The sequence below is a fragment of the Leptonotus elevatus genome, chromosome 1, assembly GCF_054856555.1.
Source record: "Leptonotus elevatus isolate MCC_2025b chromosome 1, RoL_Lele_1.0, whole genome shotgun sequence".
Taxonomy (NCBI): domain Eukaryota; kingdom Metazoa; phylum Chordata; class Actinopteri; order Syngnathiformes; family Syngnathidae; genus Leptonotus; species Leptonotus elevatus.
This window is the reverse complement of record NC_141239.1, coordinates 17,160,189-17,179,258: the sequence shown is the minus strand read 5'-3', so window position 1 is coordinate 17,179,258 and position 19,070 is coordinate 17,160,189. Positions and strand designations below refer to the sequence as shown.

At 38.7% G+C, this 19,070-nt stretch overlaps 2 protein-coding genes across 4 annotated transcripts in view; both read left to right on the top strand.

Annotated features, from left to right (window-relative positions):
* Positions 1-2,607, top strand: LOC147181101 (leptin receptor gene-related protein-like). Its single transcript, XM_086078666.1, has 4 exons — positions 1-340; positions 544-619; positions 969-1,155; positions 1,913-2,607. The coding sequence occupies exons 1-4, from the start codon at positions 325-327 to the stop codon at positions 2,027-2,029; spliced, it is 396 nt and encodes a 131-aa protein (XP_085934792.1). The 5' UTR covers positions 1-324; the 3' UTR covers positions 2,030-2,607.
* Positions 2,608-5,336: 2,729 nt separating this feature from the next.
* Positions 5,337-19,070, top strand: part of LOC147181099 (3',5'-cyclic-AMP phosphodiesterase 4B-like) — a 40,912-nt gene continuing 27,178 nt past the window's right edge. The window contains exons 1-4 of one of the 3 annotated variants that reach the window (XM_086078519.1): positions 5,337-5,484; positions 7,146-7,299; positions 11,523-11,630; positions 14,848-15,083. In XM_086078519.1, the coding sequence (XP_085934645.1) occupies positions 11,589-11,630; positions 14,848-15,083 (278 nt within the window). In that variant the 5' untranslated portion in view covers positions 5,337-5,484; positions 7,146-7,299; positions 11,523-11,588. Of the gene's footprint in view, positions 5,485-7,145; positions 7,300-11,522; positions 11,631-14,844; positions 15,084-18,615; positions 18,770-19,070 lie in introns of those variants that run through there. The other 2 variants (XM_086078510.1, XM_086078528.1) reach the window with 2 other exon arrangements.

Here is a 19,070-nt window from a genome sequence, read left to right as displayed (position 1 = left end):
CCAACCACGCAAACCCCGCGCCGCTCGGTTGACGCGGGTTTTAACGGTCGGTTGAGTCCACCACAAAGTTGTCATGTGGTGAAATCAACGACTTCACTTCACCGCGAGCGGCTTTGTGTCACATTTGCAAGAAGTGCCTGAATTGAGTCATTGTGGTGGTCGTGGGCGCGCGTGAACGTCAGCATTGTCTGCTTACTTTGATGGGTCACGTGACCAAGGAGAAGGAAGGGAAACCCTGGTGGGACACGAGAAGTCGGTCCACTGTGACGCGCGGCACATAAACAGTAGCAAGAGGAAACCAAAATCACCGACTAGTTGTTCACAATGCCTGGTATCAAAGGTATTTGCTCCAGTGTGAAAGCAGATTACTTGTTACTTTTGACTTTTCAAGTAGTTTAGCTTCTTGGCAAACTTTAGCATCGTGTAATTGGTATGTGAACGTTTGTGGAGTTATTCATCCTAATGCAAACGTAATATTTAAACATAAGTGGTTTATGTGGTTTGCAATCATTTTCTCGTGGATGTGGTTTTCTCTTCCTCTAGCGCTGGTCGGGTTGTCTTTTGCAAGCGCCATCGGGCTGACGTTTCTGTTTGTGAGTTGTGCAGCGGACCAATATGGGTACGTTGTTTGACACACAAAGGCTTTAAACAACCGTGTATGTAATCATGCGTCTTTGTAGAGTAAAGTGCGGTTATTGCTATTATTACAGTGACGTGCTGTGAACACTAAATTGCCATGTTTATTCCATGACATTGTATTCATTTATTCCCAAATGTCAATTTGAATTATTTGATAATTGCCTCCAAGTGATATTACTGCTAAATCAAACATTAACAACAAAATCAACCAGAAATGGGATATAGCAATCACAAATCACAATTCAAAAAATAACTGTAACCTCTAGTTACCAGTTGTATCATTGGTAAATTATTTGGTTCCTCTTTTGCTTTGTCTTTTTCTTCCCCAGAGTTTACTGGCCAGTATTTGTGCTGTTTTTTTACATCCTAAGTCCTGCCCCACTTCTCCTAGTCAACCGTGTCAGTGATGACTCAGACAACTCCAACAGTGTGTGCAGAGACCTGGCCTATTTCTTAACAACCGGAATCGTCGTATCATCTTATGGGTACCACATTGTCCTCGCTAATAGTGGCTCAGTGAGTTTACTCTCAACATGACATATTTGTATCTTTTTTTGGGGGGGGGTCTACACAACATCATTGTCTCACCACCGTGTATTTGTAGAGCAACTAATGGCAGTGATTTTCTTGTATTGTAAGTCCTTTGCCCCTTATCATGGTATGCGATTAGGGCCCGGCGATTTTCTAAAATAAATAAATAAATAAATAAATAATAATAGCAATTTTTTTTAACTGTTAAATTAAAAAAAACTATATAGGCCTACTGGCTATTCCTGCTGTGCTCATATTGGTCTCTTAGGGCATGGAGATACATTAAGAAGAAAAAATACACAAAGATTGTGTCTTTATGTGTTTTCAAAGCGTTTGTGTATGAATATTTGTTGTTTGCAGGGTTGAGGAATCCAGGTCCAGAAAGTAAAAAAAAACAGTTGAATAGAAGCACTGTTGGCTAAAGCCAATCTGTTTCAGGATTTTTACTTTCTGGACCCGGATTCCCCAACCTTGGTTATTTGAAGGAACATCACTCCTGGAACTCAATGCTGATTTTCTATTTAGCCTGTCAATTAGGGCTGCACATATTTAATATTTTTCAGAGTTGAGTATTTAAAGCTGTCAAATGATTATTTTTTTTAAATCAGATACATACACACGGCTTGCCATTAGGCACATTAGTTGTTTTGTTTCAATTCAAAATGTTTTTGTGATTGTGAGAAGCCAGAATGGAAAAATTAAAATGCCCAGCCTCTTTAACCTCCTTCTTTCTCCCTTACAGATTGAATGGGGTGCCTGTAGTCTTGCACTGACAGGAAATACCATCATCTTCTTCACAATCTTCGGCTTTTTCCACATGTTTCGAAGTGGCGAAGGGTTAAATTGGGAAGAGTGGTAAAGTATTTTGTCCAATTAGGCAAGACCACATGATTGTATCGATTAACCTGACTTGGCTTGTATTTTTTGTATGCTAATTGAGCTTTGTGTTCCTGTTGTTTTAAAAATGTAATGGCAGGAAAAGTCATCCTTACTCCATGCTACATCTGACAACCAGCTGTTGTATATCTTGCAAATGAACATTGCATTTTTTTTCTTCTTTTTCTTGTGAAACTGATGTAATTTGCAGTCGACGGCAAGTGACAAAATGGCCGCCCCCTGACATGGAAAAAAATGGATGGATTTTGTTGCTTTGTTCATATTCCACAAACGCATTTTAATCAGAATACTTCCCCTTTAAATTTATGTTTGAAGTAGTCGAACCAGTTTGGCCCACTTTATGGTAAACCTGATCTCATCATCTCATTTCCTGAAAAACAGCTGTTTTCCTCACGTGTATGCATGTCTCATGACAGCGTGAAGGGGTTACAATTAGGTTTTCAGAACGAATAAGTGCTTCGAGACTCATAATGACTTTTATAAGCTCTTGACTATATTTTGTTTTCTAATATTTATTAAAATTGTAAAACAAATGCCCAACCTTTGTCCTTCTATTCTGTACTATTATTCGGGTCTGGCCTCATTTGGGCACTGCTGTACGGATCTGCATTCACACTATCAACATATAAATATTGAGTATTTTCAAATTTAGGACAACTGACTTTATGTGGAGGGATAGGGTGTGAGAGAGAAGTCAAAGGAAGCGAGTAAAGAACAAATGCTTTACATTAAAACACAAATGTGACACATGTTTATGATATGATGACATAGACAAAAATGTTCTTAGCACTAATATGTTTTTATGTGTCTAAACACTGTATTGTGATTTATATTTTGTTCGTGGAATAAAGCAGATGAATCCATCATTCTCATGGTGCTGCCATTTTGTCCTATACCGCCCTCTACTGTCGACTAAAATTGACGTCGATATTGGAACTATTTACGCCTCAAAAATACTTTACTATCTTAAATATCTCCATTGAATGATGACTTCGGGTCAAAAAAGCGGTATGACAAAAGAAATATAGATACAAATGCTTCTTATTTAGCGACGTGATAGAGATTAACAAGGCAGCCTCATTCAATTTGAGTGGTGCGTTTTCACTCGTGTTCGCATGTTGGCAATGCGCTGTAAAGGCACTACAAATATACTGTATAAATAATTATCATAAATGATAAATACTGCTGTTGGAAAGGGTGGTAAATTATACATTTTCTTGCCAAACAACACATTTGATGGCATTCCAACATCTTTAGAGTGAGTAAATCTGCCACACACAAAAAAATATTAAAAAAATACTGTCCTGCAGTAATACTGAACATGATTTGAGTGAGAAAAACAAGGAAGGATAAAGTAAATATGGAAAGGATGAAAGAGCTCTGGGACACAATTCACTTCTGTTCTCGGACAGCTGTTGCTTGGCAACAGCCGTGGCGTTCAGATTGTTCGCCAAGATTGACGCACGTGGCCTTGAACACAACACCAATACGTGAGTAACAGTAAAAAATAAATAAAAACGTTTAAATGATGGTGGAAAAGGCTCTGAAAATTTGTCCACAGTCCCAACTGTGCACTCAGCACACGTGTCCACTTTATACGCAGCGGTCAGCGTGTGATAATCACATCATAGATGTATTCATCTCAACCAATTCAGATCATTCAAATTTCCAAAGATTCGCAAAATTCAGAACATTTTGCGGCAACTTTCCAAAAATCCACACTTTCCCCAGAATTTCACATTTTTCAACAACAAAAAACCCCCAAAACAAAACATTGAAGTGAATTAGATGAGTTCAGCTCATAATCATTTTATCAAAATTCCACATTTTACTAGAATATTTTGATTTAAAATATTGTTGTTTTTTGCCTGTATACACCCCGTCAACATTTCTTCACTGATTCAAACTTCAAAATATTCAAACAATTCAGGAAATGTAGGTCATCATATTCCCCAAATCCTCCAAAATTTCCACGGTATAATGGCCAACTTTAAGAGATACCGTTCACATTTTTTGACCAATTGAGACTTTAAGTCTCACATTCTACATCTAAACTATTAAATCAGTTTCAGTATTCACACACAAATTGTTACTTTTTGTTTTTATTATTATTATTATTATTATTATTATTGTTGTTGTTATTATTATTATTATTATTGTTATTGTTATTATTATTATTATTATTATTATTATGATACCTTATTTCAAACATTGAGAAGTGCAAAATATAAATGGTGCTTACTTTGATATGCCATCACCACTACAGTAACAACAATTGCATGAATGTAATAAATTGTCATTGATAAAGTGAGACCTGGGATTGTTGTCACATGGGTTGGTTGTCACATTGCAAATATCTTCTCCACCAGAGAGCACAACAAAAAGGGGAATGCCATTGTTCTTCCTCTTTAAGGTCGGGAGTCATGTTAGTGTCTGAAAAGAGAATAATAGCACATTGTGATCAGAGATGAGTGCCAATTGGTGATGATGATGATGATGATGATGATGATGATGATGATGATGATGATGATGATGATGATGATGATGATGATGATGATGATGATGATGATGATTTATGATGATGGAAATGCCACAAATACCTGAAATATCTGGTCTCTCATCTGGTATACATTTTGTTTATATAGTGATTCCAAGAAGTATTTGAGTGTAAAAAAGTGTGACATGTAGCCCCAGTACCACCTTCAGTCAAAATACATACTTTTCTTATTAACTCATCCTATGTTGTGGATGTAAGTATGAGTTGTGCGCAATACCTGGAACTCAGTCACAGATGACAAATACATCACATTTACAAACATACAAATGCTATTTAAATGAGAAATACAATATCAATAAAATGGAAAGCAAGGGATGTTGATACATTTTAATGTCAAGGAAAAAAACAGCACACTGGAATAGCAATGATAACATTTACAACACTGAATTAATATTACAATGTAGATACAACTATAATGTAGATAGAACTATATTTCATTTGATACGTATATTTTGGGTTGTGTTAATTCAATGTGTAATCCGTTTGACTGTCGTTCATGATTCACGAATAAAACTGTTCATAGAGGCGCTCCATCCAGTAAAATCGTTTGTCGGTGCAACAGCTGCTGGAGCAGACGGGTGATGAGTTCCATTCTTTACAAACGGCTGTGTGTCGGATGGATCGCGGCGGGAGTGGGGCGGCACATGGGGGCGTAGCACACAGGCATTGGCTCGCGGAGGGATTTGCGTGGCCGGTGACAAAGCCAATCGATGAGCTGTTGGGCTCGCTAGGGCCAACGAGCGCGAACCGCACAAATAAAGAAGGGCGAGCCCACCGAGATGTGAGACCGAGCAAGCAGCACTGGTGGCCGGACTGCGGACGTTCAACGGCACCGCTGGATTAACCGCGAACTCTTGGAGGTATACACACTTTAAATGTTGCTGCTTCTGTTTCCGAATGTATTTTGTTTGACTCGACCTATTCCTGCCCAGTGTCCGCCCGGTCTAACGACACAGTACAGTGAACAAACAGTTTGTTTTGTTAAGTTTGGCGACATTGAGTTGTTCATCAATCGATGCTGGCTTTGATGTACTTCACATGCGTTTTTTTAAGTTATTGCAAACCCCACTTACACCATTGCGTTGGCAATTTCCGCCTGAAGAAGATGTACACAGAATACAGCCCACTCGTTATTGGCTATGGAACGCAGAGACATGGTCATATTTGTAGAAAAGGGGATTTTTCATTTGTGGGAGGGATATGTGGCATATTCCCACAAATGAAAACAACGTTGTTGTTTTTTTTACAATGATATGCCGTTACAGTACATAAACAATCAATTAAGACATTAGAGCAACCAAGAATTTGACCTTTAGTTATTTGAGTTGAACTATCAGAAGAGTACAGTACATGTATTAATACTAATGATAATGATGCCTATTTGAATTGTAGCAATAGATAGTATAGTTAGTAGCAGTGTTCCCCACACCATGTTAATACTTGGGTGGGACACCACCCAAGAAGTTTTCAAGAAAATTTATTAAAAATATGTTTAAAAAGGAAAAAAAACGTGTCGCGATAGGATATACCGCATGTGACGTTAGTTCGCCACCACTCACTTGTGGATCGTGAGGCTAGAGGAGACGTAGTAACAGGACTGAGACCCACCTCCCGTCAAACCCGCCTCCCATCTCCACCGCCGGAGGCCACCCACCCAAGTAGATTTCATATCTGAGGTAAACACGAGTAGTAGTTGCAGCAATGCCTGCTTATCAGTGTCAACAACTGTTTTTAAACAAAGCATTAATGTGTATACCAGGTGTCCGCAACCATTTTGAAACTGTGAGCTACTTCTTAGGTACTGATTAATGCTACCAGTCTGATACACACTTCTGAAATAACAAATTCGCGCAAAGAATCTATAAAGTTCTTATTATATTGCGGGTCGTCTCCTTGTCTGATCATTTACCGCATGGCCACAATATGCAATCAAGTATATTAATTTATTTGAAAACTGAAGATACCGTTCATGTACATGAATTCTAAAAATGATTAGGTTTCCACCTTTTTAAAGGATCACTTCTGCAATGTTCCTAGGAAATCGCAATGTCCCACTATTGATGAGCTAGTTTTAGAAGGACCACAGGCTACTCATGAGGCTTGCCTGGTGACTGCGGGCACCACGCTGGTGATCCCTGGTGTGTACTTTGCGCAATCAAGTAACCCATTACTTTCCATTAAAAAATTAGGTCAACCAAGATTTCTTGCTGCAATCATATTGATTTGACATTTGGCAGAAATGTATTATTATTATTATTATTATTATTTAGTAGTAGTAGTAGTAGGTGTGGTAGTGACTGCCTATCAGCGTCATCACTTGTGTTATTCATTGGACCCACAACTCATTTCCACTGTGGTTGTTTGTGTTCTGATTTAACATCTTGATCATTGTGATAACTCTAACCACACATTTTCAAATGTTTGGCAGAGTCAAGGAATTACTGAATTCCCCTTCAATCTGGTATATGTGCTTGGGGCGAACACTAATACATTTCTGCTAACACTCTTCCTTTTTTTTCAGGGTTACGGGGGCGCTGGTTGCTATCCAAAGCTATAACATTGGACAAAAGGCAGGGTCAGACTCCGATCAAGCCTGGGTTAGTCAATCACAGGCAACATAAAGAGACAGACAACTATTCGCAGAACTGAACCCACGCTATATGCACTGAAGTCAGGCAAGTACCACCACCACACCACAGTGTGCATCCCAATTCAAAGATAATGAATACTTGCTGTGTCTTAGTTGCCATTTAGCGATTTAGAGATTGTGCAGCGCTGCTGTAAAACAAGCATCACGTAAGTTGGCTTTAAATGCCATCATGATGTGGCATTCTGTTTGCCCCATTATAGAATAGAATAGAAGCAGTTTTACATTTCTGGCTTTGTTATTCATACTGGCATCAAAATTTGCTTTTACTAAAGCACATATACCCGCAGTTGGTTTATTCGTCTTTTTATTTATTTTTTATTACTTTTTGTGGCTTATAAAGAATAGTGTGACTGAGTGATTGATTACATGTGTTTTTTAACTTGGTTTTGCCAATTGTAATTTCCCGACAAGCTATTGGTAGAGAGGAATTTCAAAATGTAAAATGGCACTCAGTGGAGCTGAGACTATTGCCAAGGCTGAGCAATCCTAATTGGACTCAGCTTTGTACATTTTCACTATTATCCACCTCCCGCTCAAGCCTGAATTTTGTTACTGCGATTCATGCATTATTCACTGACAAGTACAGAAAAGTGGAGCAAAAGAAGCGGAATCTTGATAAAAAAAAATAATATTTTTTATTTTCTAAAAGAGCTCAGTATTGTTCATTCAGTAATCTTGATAATTAACTAAATACCAAATAAAAACATCCAATAGCATCCTCAGCATATGTACACATTTTAGATTTAATTTTAAATAAATTATTACAATTGCATTTTTAGTGGGCTACAGATTCAAATCGAGTTTACCATTAACACAAGCATCTTGTTTGCATTTATTTACATCACAATTTTAGACATCAGTCAGCCATATGATGAGATATTCAGTTTGTGAACAGTTGATGTTCATGTCTAGTCAGTTGAGACAGGACTTCACTTTTAATAGTTTAATAGGATTTAAACAGGGTGTACTTTTCGGGACGGTCTCTTCTTTTGTATTCTTTTTATTCACAATCTGATTGCTGATTAAACACTACAATGCTGCTTTGCCTTTGGCCGCAGTCACTACTTCATAATCAATTGTACCAGAATTTAGATTGGGCCATTTGTAAGAGTGACGTAAATACACTCACCCTGTCCTCACTTATCTCCATTCCGACTGATTGACTACGCTGAATCTAATTTGGTTTTGTGATCTCATCTTTCTTTTGTTCAGTTGTTTTTCCTGTTATGGAAACAGATGTGGTGATTTAATGTATGTATTAAAAACAGCAATGTCATACTTTTGGTTAACCTTTTGGCAGCTGTTGCTGCTCACATCCTGAGAATGTAATGTTTTTCAAGTCAGTACACATTGGATCTTTACCGTGATAATGTATTCTCTACATACAGGCAGGCTTTCAGCAGTTTTACTTCACGTCAATGTCATGCAAGATGTGGAAACCTCATCTTTTTATTTTATTTTATTTTTTTATTTTTTTCAGCCCAACCTTTTTTTTCTTTCTTTTTTTAACCCATGGCCACATTACAAAATAAGACAACAATTCAAACATTCCCCCAATGACACATTTTAAAAGAGCTAATATCAGCCGACTAAATTGGTCGGCCGATTAATCCAAGCCCGAGTTTCATATCTGGCCCGCGTGGTGACGATAAAAAAAGAAAAGAAAAAAAGAAGAAGAAGAAGGGGAAAAAAACTGATAATAAGGAATGTGACAATATTCACAGTATTAAAAGTTCCTTGCTATCGTCGTGGTCTTGTTTCGCTGCAAAATAATGAGCCTTTCTGCTTACAATGTGCTGCAATTCGCGTTTACCTTCCGTGTCCGTGTTACGCGGCCAATTGGGTGCCTGTATTCACAATTCACAATACAGGCACCTGATTGGCTGAATAAACCACATGATGATTAACTGACTAGCACATAAGCCATTTCTCGCGGGAGCTGCAGTGTGTAAACAAAAGCCAGCCGTGTACGCTTGGAGCATTACTATTCAGATTTTTTTTTAAACGGAGAGAAGAAATAATGTGATTTGAAAGACGCATAATAATGAACACTTTCTCCCATAATTCCTGAATGAGCCCTGCAACATTTTGTACAGGAAAACTTGTGCCTCAAGGTCAAAAAGGTCAAAATTCCCTAATCTAAACTATTATTATTGGTAAATTTAATTTTTAAAACATATTATATCACCTTTTGGGAGGTGAGTGTGAGCCGTTGATTATTTGCGTAAATTCGCCTATTGCAGTCCGCAAATATCAAGGTCCCCTGCATGCCATTCAGGTCATAATATAGTCTTTTATTCATAACCGTGTTTTATTATTTGGACTCTCTCGTGAGTTAGTGAATGACTTATGAGCAATTCTTCATGTTATTTTTGTGCACATGGTGTTGAATGCTCTTATTATTCGCTTTGATTAAATAAGCATAATTCGTTGCAGTTTAAATGAGGATTTCTTGAGCTTTCTTTGTTATGGCACCATAAAAGCAAGTGCTGTGTCATTTTTAATGTATGCCATTCATTCACGCTGCTCTTCGCAGCTCTCAATTGTATATGAGTGGCAACACACTATAATAGATGCTTGCTGAAGTTGTTCACATCGGTACACACGCGTTTATTGTTTGTTTACTAAACAGTCAAAGCTGGTGTGATAGAGGCAACATGGGGAGATACCAGGACAGTAACTGTGTTGCCGCACACAACAGCTTATTGGTGTTCCAATCAATCTCCAAACAAAATACTTGGCGAGCAGCATCTCAAGTGCCACTTCATGGTTGCTACTTCTCCATCAACAACCAATTACTTGTAGAGGCACAGAACGCCACCATGGAGACGACCTATTGCAAGGTTAACATGCATTGAAAAGGGAGGTGTGTATTTTCACTCCATTGTTTGATCAAATAAGCAACTTGTGTTTGTACAGTTGTGCTTGCAAGTTTACATACCCTTCATGCCCTCTTCCGTCATCGCCAGTCCGCCTTTTTTTTTTCCAAGCCGCGGCCCGTGTGTCGCAGCAGTGGCCGGAAACAGTGTGGGTGTGTGACATACGGAAGTCGGAAGTCTGTGGCATCTACCCCAAAGGCGGGAGGTGGGGTTCAACCTGGACTGGTTGCCAGCCAATCGCAGTGCAGAGCTGCAGCGATTATGTTATATAATTAAACACTCTTCAACACTCTCACAGCAATAATCTAAAAAGGCTGCATCAGTGACGTACCTCAACATATCTCATTTTGTGACCCTAACTATCTCACAAAGAACTCCGACAGTCCTAGGTTCAAGCATGGTCGTCATGTTAAGTACAGGGCTAATGTGGATGGTGAACGGAATCAATAGTGACATGGAAATATTGATCCATTTCTGTCACAAAGATTAGTCACTTATGTCTGCCTTTTGGTGAGTTTCCAACTGCGGTTAGTTTATAATTGATAAGTTTAGGCGTTATTTTCAGGGTCAATTGGTACAAGTTGCTGGGAAGAACATCAGGCATATATTTTCAGCATGAACAATGTGAACCTGCAATTCAGTTTATTCTGATGTAAGATTTTAAAATGTGATTGCTGACAATAGGAATAGGAACGCTAATCAATTAGTTTGCTCAGTAGGCTGCTTTACTGCAGCTAACATGCTGATGTTTTTCTGTTGTTTAGCATGCAAAGCACAATCAATGGCATTTGGCAACACATACTAATTACACAGCACAGTTAAAGTCTAATAGGAATTGAGCTAATGGGGTGGGTACTTAAAAATCCCATTAAATAGGCAAAAAGATCACATTAAGCACTGATCCATTTGTAAAAACAGGGCTGATGTCTAGTAATGCGAAAGATCTTCCAACATCACGATTTAATTAACAATAACAACAATTATCTAAAGTAACAGGTTGGAAAGAAGCATTATTTTGTTAATGTAGTTTACAGCATTAGTTCACTGGCCTTCTTTGTATACCTTTTTCTTTTCTTTCTTTTTTTATAGTTATGGCAAAGTTACTTTGCTGGGGGGCGCGCGGTATGGAGGGCATCTTTTGGTCCATTGGTCTCTATTCTTACTCTGGTGTTGCTGTTGAACGGCAATGAGTAATGTTGCCACAGATTCTACTATAACCAATATAGTAGGTGATATGAGGTCACTATGGCAGTGACAGGGGTGCTAATGTCCTGATTAAAACCTCGTGTGCTATCTGTGTAAGTGGGAAAATAACTACATCGAGAGCGGAATAACTAACTGTGCTTCTTATTTATACTTCCCATCGCAGGTTTACTGGTGATATTTCCAAAGCAGGAGAAGAAGAAAAAAGCTGTTGAACTGAAAGTGGCTCATAATGAAGAAAAGCCGTAGTGTTCAAGGAGTCACTTCGGGAGACGTAAGTATTGATTCTTCCCGTTAGCCTTCAATGTAACAAGAATCCAGTGTTCCGGGACACATTCATTACGCATCCATTTCATGGTATTGCGTAAAAAGATTCATTATGACTCAAAATGTTTGTTGTTAAACTGTTTCCTATGGAGGCAGTCTACGGATATGCTCAGGCAGTATGAGTCAGTGGGTCTGTGTGTAGTTTTTGACTCAAAAAATGACTGTACTGTGTGTGTGTGCGTGCGTGTGTGCGTGTAAAGAGAGTGTTATGATGATGATTGAGTGAGGTGGGAAGAGGACAAAGAGTGTTAAGACAGCCCACGCCAGGATGACATTTTGGGCACCGATTGAATGGAAACATACGAGGAAGAAGGATGGATCTGAAAGAGGGGCCCATCTGTTTCTTTTCTACTCCTTTCTGTTTATGACTGCGATGACTGGCCAGATCATTTACTTTGACAACGTCCAATAGGAGCTCGAAGGACAGATGATAATTCCCTACTGTGTCTGGCTCCCATCAGACTCTGGATTTATCTGTTCCTTTTGTCTGTTTTGTCAAATTAATTCAGAAAACATTTGTATAAAGCGTGATCCAAGATGCTTATCTATTCTTAACATGGCATCCATGTTTTATACTAGGGTTGTGCCCAAAAAATCGATTCTCATAAGAATTGCGATTCTCATTCAGTATTGATTTTAAATGTCCCAAAATCAATTTCCTTTCAATTATTTGGTACTGTCTTGCCCATGTTTGTGTTTTGTGTGCCTTTACTGGGTGCGTCGTTCATGTTGTACCCGATTTGGCCATTTAGGGGCAGTGTGGTTCCGTGTCTGATACACTGTTAAGTTGTAGGCGCTTTAGAGAGTAGAAGGAAAAAGTCACGATCAAGTTATGCCAACAAAAGTAGGGTTTTTTGCAGCATAAGGAAGAGCATATGCCGGTGAGTAATGTTAAGATGCTTCTCTGTATACATTCCGGAAGCGTTTTGTATGAATAGCCGTTCTTTTGAGTGATTAAGGTGCCGCGAGTAGCACTCTAATTAGCATTAGCGAGTAAGACTGGAGTAGATCATGACGATTCTTTGCACATCTATAAATTTAAGCAGAAATCATTGTCAATCAAAAATCGATTGTGAATCGAATCGCAGACTAAAAAAATAATCGGAATCGAATCAAATCGCGAGTCAAAGATTCCCACCCCTACCGTTCACAGCAGGCAGGGTGCTCTCTGGCAGGTCATGTTTAGACAAACAGACATTCAAACCTATAGAATTAGTTAAGAGTCTTCAATGCACCTAACTTGCTTTTTTTATGTGGGATGAAACGATAAAACCCATGCAAGCACTGGAAGAACATGCAAACTCCATTCAGCAAGGCTAAAGACAAGTTTTGCAGCCCGAACCTCAAAAGTGGGAGGTGCTGCCTCGAGACTTAATATACCGGTACTGTAATTTGAAACCTTTTATTTCCCGGTATGTAATGCGCTGAAAATTATGGGCGCTGAAAATTATGGGCGCTTTCATGCCCAGCGTAAGTCTCGCTAGTGTCTGTGCTGTTGTGGGAGTGAACACCTGAGCCAATCCCGGCCAATCGGAGCAGTGCAAGTGCATGCAGTACATAGCGGAAGCATAACGGACTCGCTGGATTCCATGCAGGAGAAGTACGTTTATAGCAAGAAATCTCCACTTGGGGATGAAGTTGGCCGCTGTAGAGTCGTGCCTATGTGTTTGAACTTAAAAAACAAAACTAAAAAACAAATCAAAATAAAAAGGAAACCTGCATTTGTTATATATAGAACTCATGTAACATTTGGTTAAAAAAACTGAGCTCCTTTGAATACTCAGTCCCCTTTAACAGGCATTTAAACTTACTCCTAAAATATCAGGAACAAAACACTATTAATATTTAGTAGTTTTACTCCCTTTGCATCAGTCATCTGAGGTTTTATGATACACTTTGCTGTAATTTTGCCGTGGCTGTGCCACAATTTATTGTCTCCCAGAGGATACAAGTTGTAGCGCACACATACCATTTTATTGACGGGCTTATGAAATGACTGAATATTTTCATCTTGGAAATACATTATTACATTTTTCCATGTACCGTACTTCCTGCAATATGTTCATGCACCCCTGTTTGGGAAAACACGCGTTGAGGCGTTGTAGCCAAGAAAGCTCTTTCATCTCCATGTATAAATCACCCACTCCACCTCCACTAGTCATTGTGGCTTCGCTTTGTTCATTTTGGCATGTTGTACCTGTCATCTTTGCTCAGTATGTTTCATGACCATCTTTCTGTATTGATGATATAAAAAAAAAAGGCAATCAAATTCAAAACATGTTGTTATCCTGGTTCACGTAAATGCATGACAACACTTAAAGAGAAATTGCAATGTTTCCATCAGTTTCTGCCATTTGAGCCAAGAAATCAATAAAGTACTAGAATTATGTTCGAAGGTCAGTGATGCGATCAATAGTCAATTGAGGTAGAATTGTAATGCTGTACCATAATAAAATATTGATGAGGATATTTTTGCAGTGCATGTGTTTTGAAAATTGGTCCCCAGTGGAAACATATTTCAGGAAACATTTGCGGTATTCCGAGTCTCAATTTTCACTTTTTACCCAGGATGCACATCATACGATACGTCTCAAAAACCGGCACAATATATCAGACCGATTGAATTTCCAATACTGCAAAGTCAGCAGAAAGACTCCTAATGAGTAGCAGACTTCCTTGCTCCTTTAACCATAAGGTCAATTTCAAAATGACCCAAGGGCAAAATTATATCTTAACTCATGTCTATTTCATGCTTATTACTGTATTGATACCCCCCCCCCCCACACACACACACACTCCAAAGTGACTTATTAGCCCTTCTCATTTGTTATGCCAAAGCTCAAAATAATGTAATATTTATATCTTTTTTTATGTCTTTCAGTTTGAGAGGTCGGCACCAATATTCAGTATTTTTTCGAATATCCACATCGGCATCAACCAACGGCCGATAATAAATCAATTTAAAACTGTGTACTTCAGGGAAGTATTTTGAAGGCAATGTGAAAAAAAAATGAGTATCAGCTCTAAATATTAGTTATCAGCCTCCTTGACTAATAATCAGTATCACTATCAGCCCTGAAAAAACACATTGAGCTTCTTTTTTTTTTTTTGGTGTTAATATCAAAACCACAAATTAGCTGTCACTTGTCATTGTCTCTCAGCAGAAGAAGGATCAGCAATATCCCTTGGGTAGCACCCTTGCAGTAGAGGTGTGCAAAGTCCATCGGCGCTTTTCTGGCAACCTGCAGCTGCCTCCGTTGTCATGGCGACAGGCCGAGAAGGAGCGGGATAGGGGAAGTTTGCTATCCCCAGAGAAAGACTCAGTGACTCACACCAGGCCAACGAGTCTACCTATTGCTTCTCTCCCCCGGATTGACATCACAAAGGCTGACACCAACAGGTGAGGCTTTGAGTTTTAAAATTAAATGCCCTTTGAAATAGTCTTTTGCAACTTTCTCTCAACTGAATGTCCAAGAATCCCAAGGTTGGCTTGATAAATCACTAAAGGAATTGGTTTGTAACCCATGCAGTTACTTTTGAGACTCAAAACAAAACAAAAAAGAAGTCTCTGTGGTGACTTCCATAAAAAATAAAAAAAAGAACGGTAATATGACATTTTGTTTGAATCATTGCACTTAATTTATTAAAGGTGATTTATCTCTTTTTTTTAGATGCTGTAGCAAAAATAGATGAAAGCCTCCCCTTATTACTGTATCGTGATTTTTATGAGTGGCTTTTAGCTGACTTATTGTTTGAAGATGAACTTTGTTTGTCGTATGTTGTATTTTGCTTTTATGTTTGCAGCACTCGCCCTCTTCCCTCAATACTTTTTGAAAGCGTTGGCTCCATTTTGCCTGAGTGATGGTCAGGGGCCACATTTGCTTGTTATTTATTGGGCAATAGACTACAAGGTTCCATTGTTGACAGTGTTGCAATATTTTGGTTACTGGTTGATATTTAGAAATATTTGAGGGATACAGTTTTCACTTCACTGAAGGACCATTCTCCCGTCACGTGTGCGATATTCTCACAACAATTCAATTGCTCTTCCGGGCTTCAAGCTTCGGCAATAATTGAGACCTTCTAAATTATAGGGTATTTATTGTAACTTAGGTTAGCTATGTCAGTTGTACTTGAAAGTTTACCTGGTATCATGTAAGGTTATGAGCATGCTCTATGGTGAGAAAAAAAGCTTAATACCCTTTAAATACAAAACACTGTGGGAATTATTTTGCTATTTTCCGAGGTGGAAGACGACATGAGTAGAGATGTGCATGTGAATTTTGGTAGCTTTTTCACTTCCCTTCTCAGAGATACTAAGGAATATGTGCTGTGTCACGTGTGTAACATTGGGCATGAGGACTGATGAGCCGAACGCAGAGTAGAGCGGGTCATGCCGAAGAAAATAATCCTTATAATGTCCTGCGCTGTGACTGTGGCCTGAGGTTTTGGCTCAAGGGAAGCTCTTTGTCGCCAATCAATGGAGACTTGCTCACGGTGTGGCTTCGATCCCCGTGCTGGGCACCGCCGGTTACACGCTAACCTCCATAATCTAGTTTAGTTTTGTAGTAGCTTAGCTTTTAATTTATTTTAAAGTAAGTTAAAACACAAGAATTGTGGTAAATACTTTAAGATTCTAATGGTGACTGTTTTCACTATTTTTGTTCATTGTTCACTAATTATTGTTTAACAACATTATACTGTACATTTGTCTCATGGTGAATACATTTTACATGAATTCGAGCTGTTGTGTTTTCAGTAATGACTACAAATTGCTCTTAATCTAGTCATGATAATTGTATTATTTTGCGACCAAGTACAAATGAGAGATTTTTCTTGTAAATTTAAGATACACCCACTTCTCCAGAGACTACTTCATCACTGTAATCAAGTACAAAAATGAAAAATAACTTTCTGTTTTGATAACAAAAATGACAAATTTAATGATAACAAGTGAAAAAAAAATACACCTTGCACCTTCTCTAGATTGAGAATTTTTTAACTCCAGCGTCTGGTGGTTTCTAGGCTGCCACAAGACACAACACATTCATCACAAATAATTATTGTAGTCGTCGTCAACCACTTCTCATGAATGAAGCTATGGATGGATAATATTTGCTTTTCCAAATCTGTTAAACAGAGCTTGGTAGTAACGAGTTACATTTACTCTGTTACATTTACTTGAGTAACTTTTTGAAAAAAATGCACTTCTAAGAGTAGTTTTACCACACAATGCTTTTTACTTTTACGTGAGTAGATGTGTGAAGAAGTACCGCTACTCTTTAACTAGAGTTGTTAGCCACCGCCCCATTCATACATTAGATTTACCGTATTTTCACATAAGAGCTCCGCTTGACTTGACTGTGTTGGAGCATTTCTGCGGACACTATTGATGTGACGTTCACGAACGTCTTTTGAACGGCTCTTCAATGTGACGATGGGTACCGAGTCTTTATAGAGACCCGTTCAACCCAGTCAATCATCTCAGTCAATCAAGATCTCACCCATGGTTGACTTTTTTACAATCTAGTGGGGGGGGGGGGGTATCTTCATGAGGCTATTTTTGACAAAGTAATGAGTCCAGATATCTGTTTTCAAATGTTGGTCGTAAAAGTGGTCTTCATTATGTATTTGAGCAAAACAGTTTTTGGTCTTTGGCATCAGAAATCCCACCAGATGGCGCTATTGCTTTGGCCTGAGCACAAACCCATCAAGTAACAGAAGATAGTTTCCTTCGCACAAAATCCGTGAAGTACAGCTACCTGAAAAAAATCTACTTAAGTAATGTTTTACAAACAGTACTATTGTTTTGTACTTTGTTACTTCCCAATAGTGCTGCTGAATAAATACAATGGCTGCTAATTTAATGGGTTCTAAAACACAGGTTTAGAACGGCACCACACTATGAATGTCTGCTCTGCACTTTATGCAGTAGAGTCATGCATGAAACATTTTTCTCATCCGCTAATCACTACGTACATTATCAGGACAAAAATATTGTGACAATTATTTATTATTAGCTATTTCAGCAAACTTCGCATCTATAACAGCAAATCATTTTGCGTAAACATATTCTAGTTTTGGCGGCACGGTGGCTGACTGGTTAGCACGTTCGCCTCCCAGTGCAGAGGACGTGAGATTGAGTCCGGGTTTCGGCCTTCCTGGGTGGAGTTCGCATGTTCTCCCTGTGCTTGCGTGGATTTTCTCCGGGTACTACGGTTTCCTCCCACATTCCAAAGACATGCATGGCAGGTTAATGGAACACTCCAAATTGTCCATAGGTGTGTTTGTGATTGTGGGTGGTTGTTCGTCTCTGTGTGCCCTGCGATTGGCTGGCAACTAGTTCAGGAAATGGATGGATGGATATTCTAGTTTTTTTTTTTTATTAAGATTTTGTCGCTTTTTGGTTGGGGTGTTTTTTTTCTTCATAATATTGAACATCAGTTTCGTCACTGATTTATTATTTAAGGTCATGGATCTTTTATTCCAGCGCTCCTTGTTATTCAACACCACACTCAACAAACTATGCCTTCATTGAACTGGATTTAGAGATTATGGAACAAATTCCCAATCCTATTCCCAAATTGTTCTCATAAAACATGGAAGCATAATTGTCCCAAATGTACAGAGGGGGGAAAAAATGGAAAACAATAATACAGTACTATAGCCCAAACCCCTGACTGATTTATTTAGTATTTTATATGTGAGCTATTTCATGTGTTGTATCGTTGTACAGCGTAGTCATTTGGGTGAACTCACTAGATAATCCGTAGAGGTTTAACATGGAAGGAAAACAGATAGTCAGTCAGATAAACACTGAATCCTTTACTTGTGGTGCAGCCCAGATGTGCCCTATCCATCTGCCAAGCCTACGTTATCCGAGCATGTAGTCTGTGACTGGACAAAAAGTCTGTTGTTTCTGTGTGTGTCATGCACGTGTTCCTGAGTTAATAGTAACAGCATCAGTGTCTCTCGAAACGCTTGAACCCCGATGAGAGGAATGTTACGGAAGTCTGTCCGATGCCGAGTTGGGTACTTTGATTTCAGCGAGGAGATGGTCAGTGAAGCGCAACTCTCAGCCCCCAGGTGACTCTTTTACTGAACCTTGTTGCCTTTTGTTTCCGCTTTGCGTATTTCTGCATTTTTGTTTTGAATTGCAGCACATAATCTTAGAAATGCTGAGGTTGTTTTAAAAAAACGCAATGTTTTATTATGTCGGTCTATTAGTTTGGATCTAATATCAGAAAGTTCACTTCGTTAGAAAACTGTCTGTCGCAGATTATGAGATTTATGTCATGAAAGCGTTGTGTTAATGTGTCAAATTGGTATTTAGATGACGTGAAATGAGACGCAGATGACGCAGTCTGTCCCTCTTGAGTTTTCACAT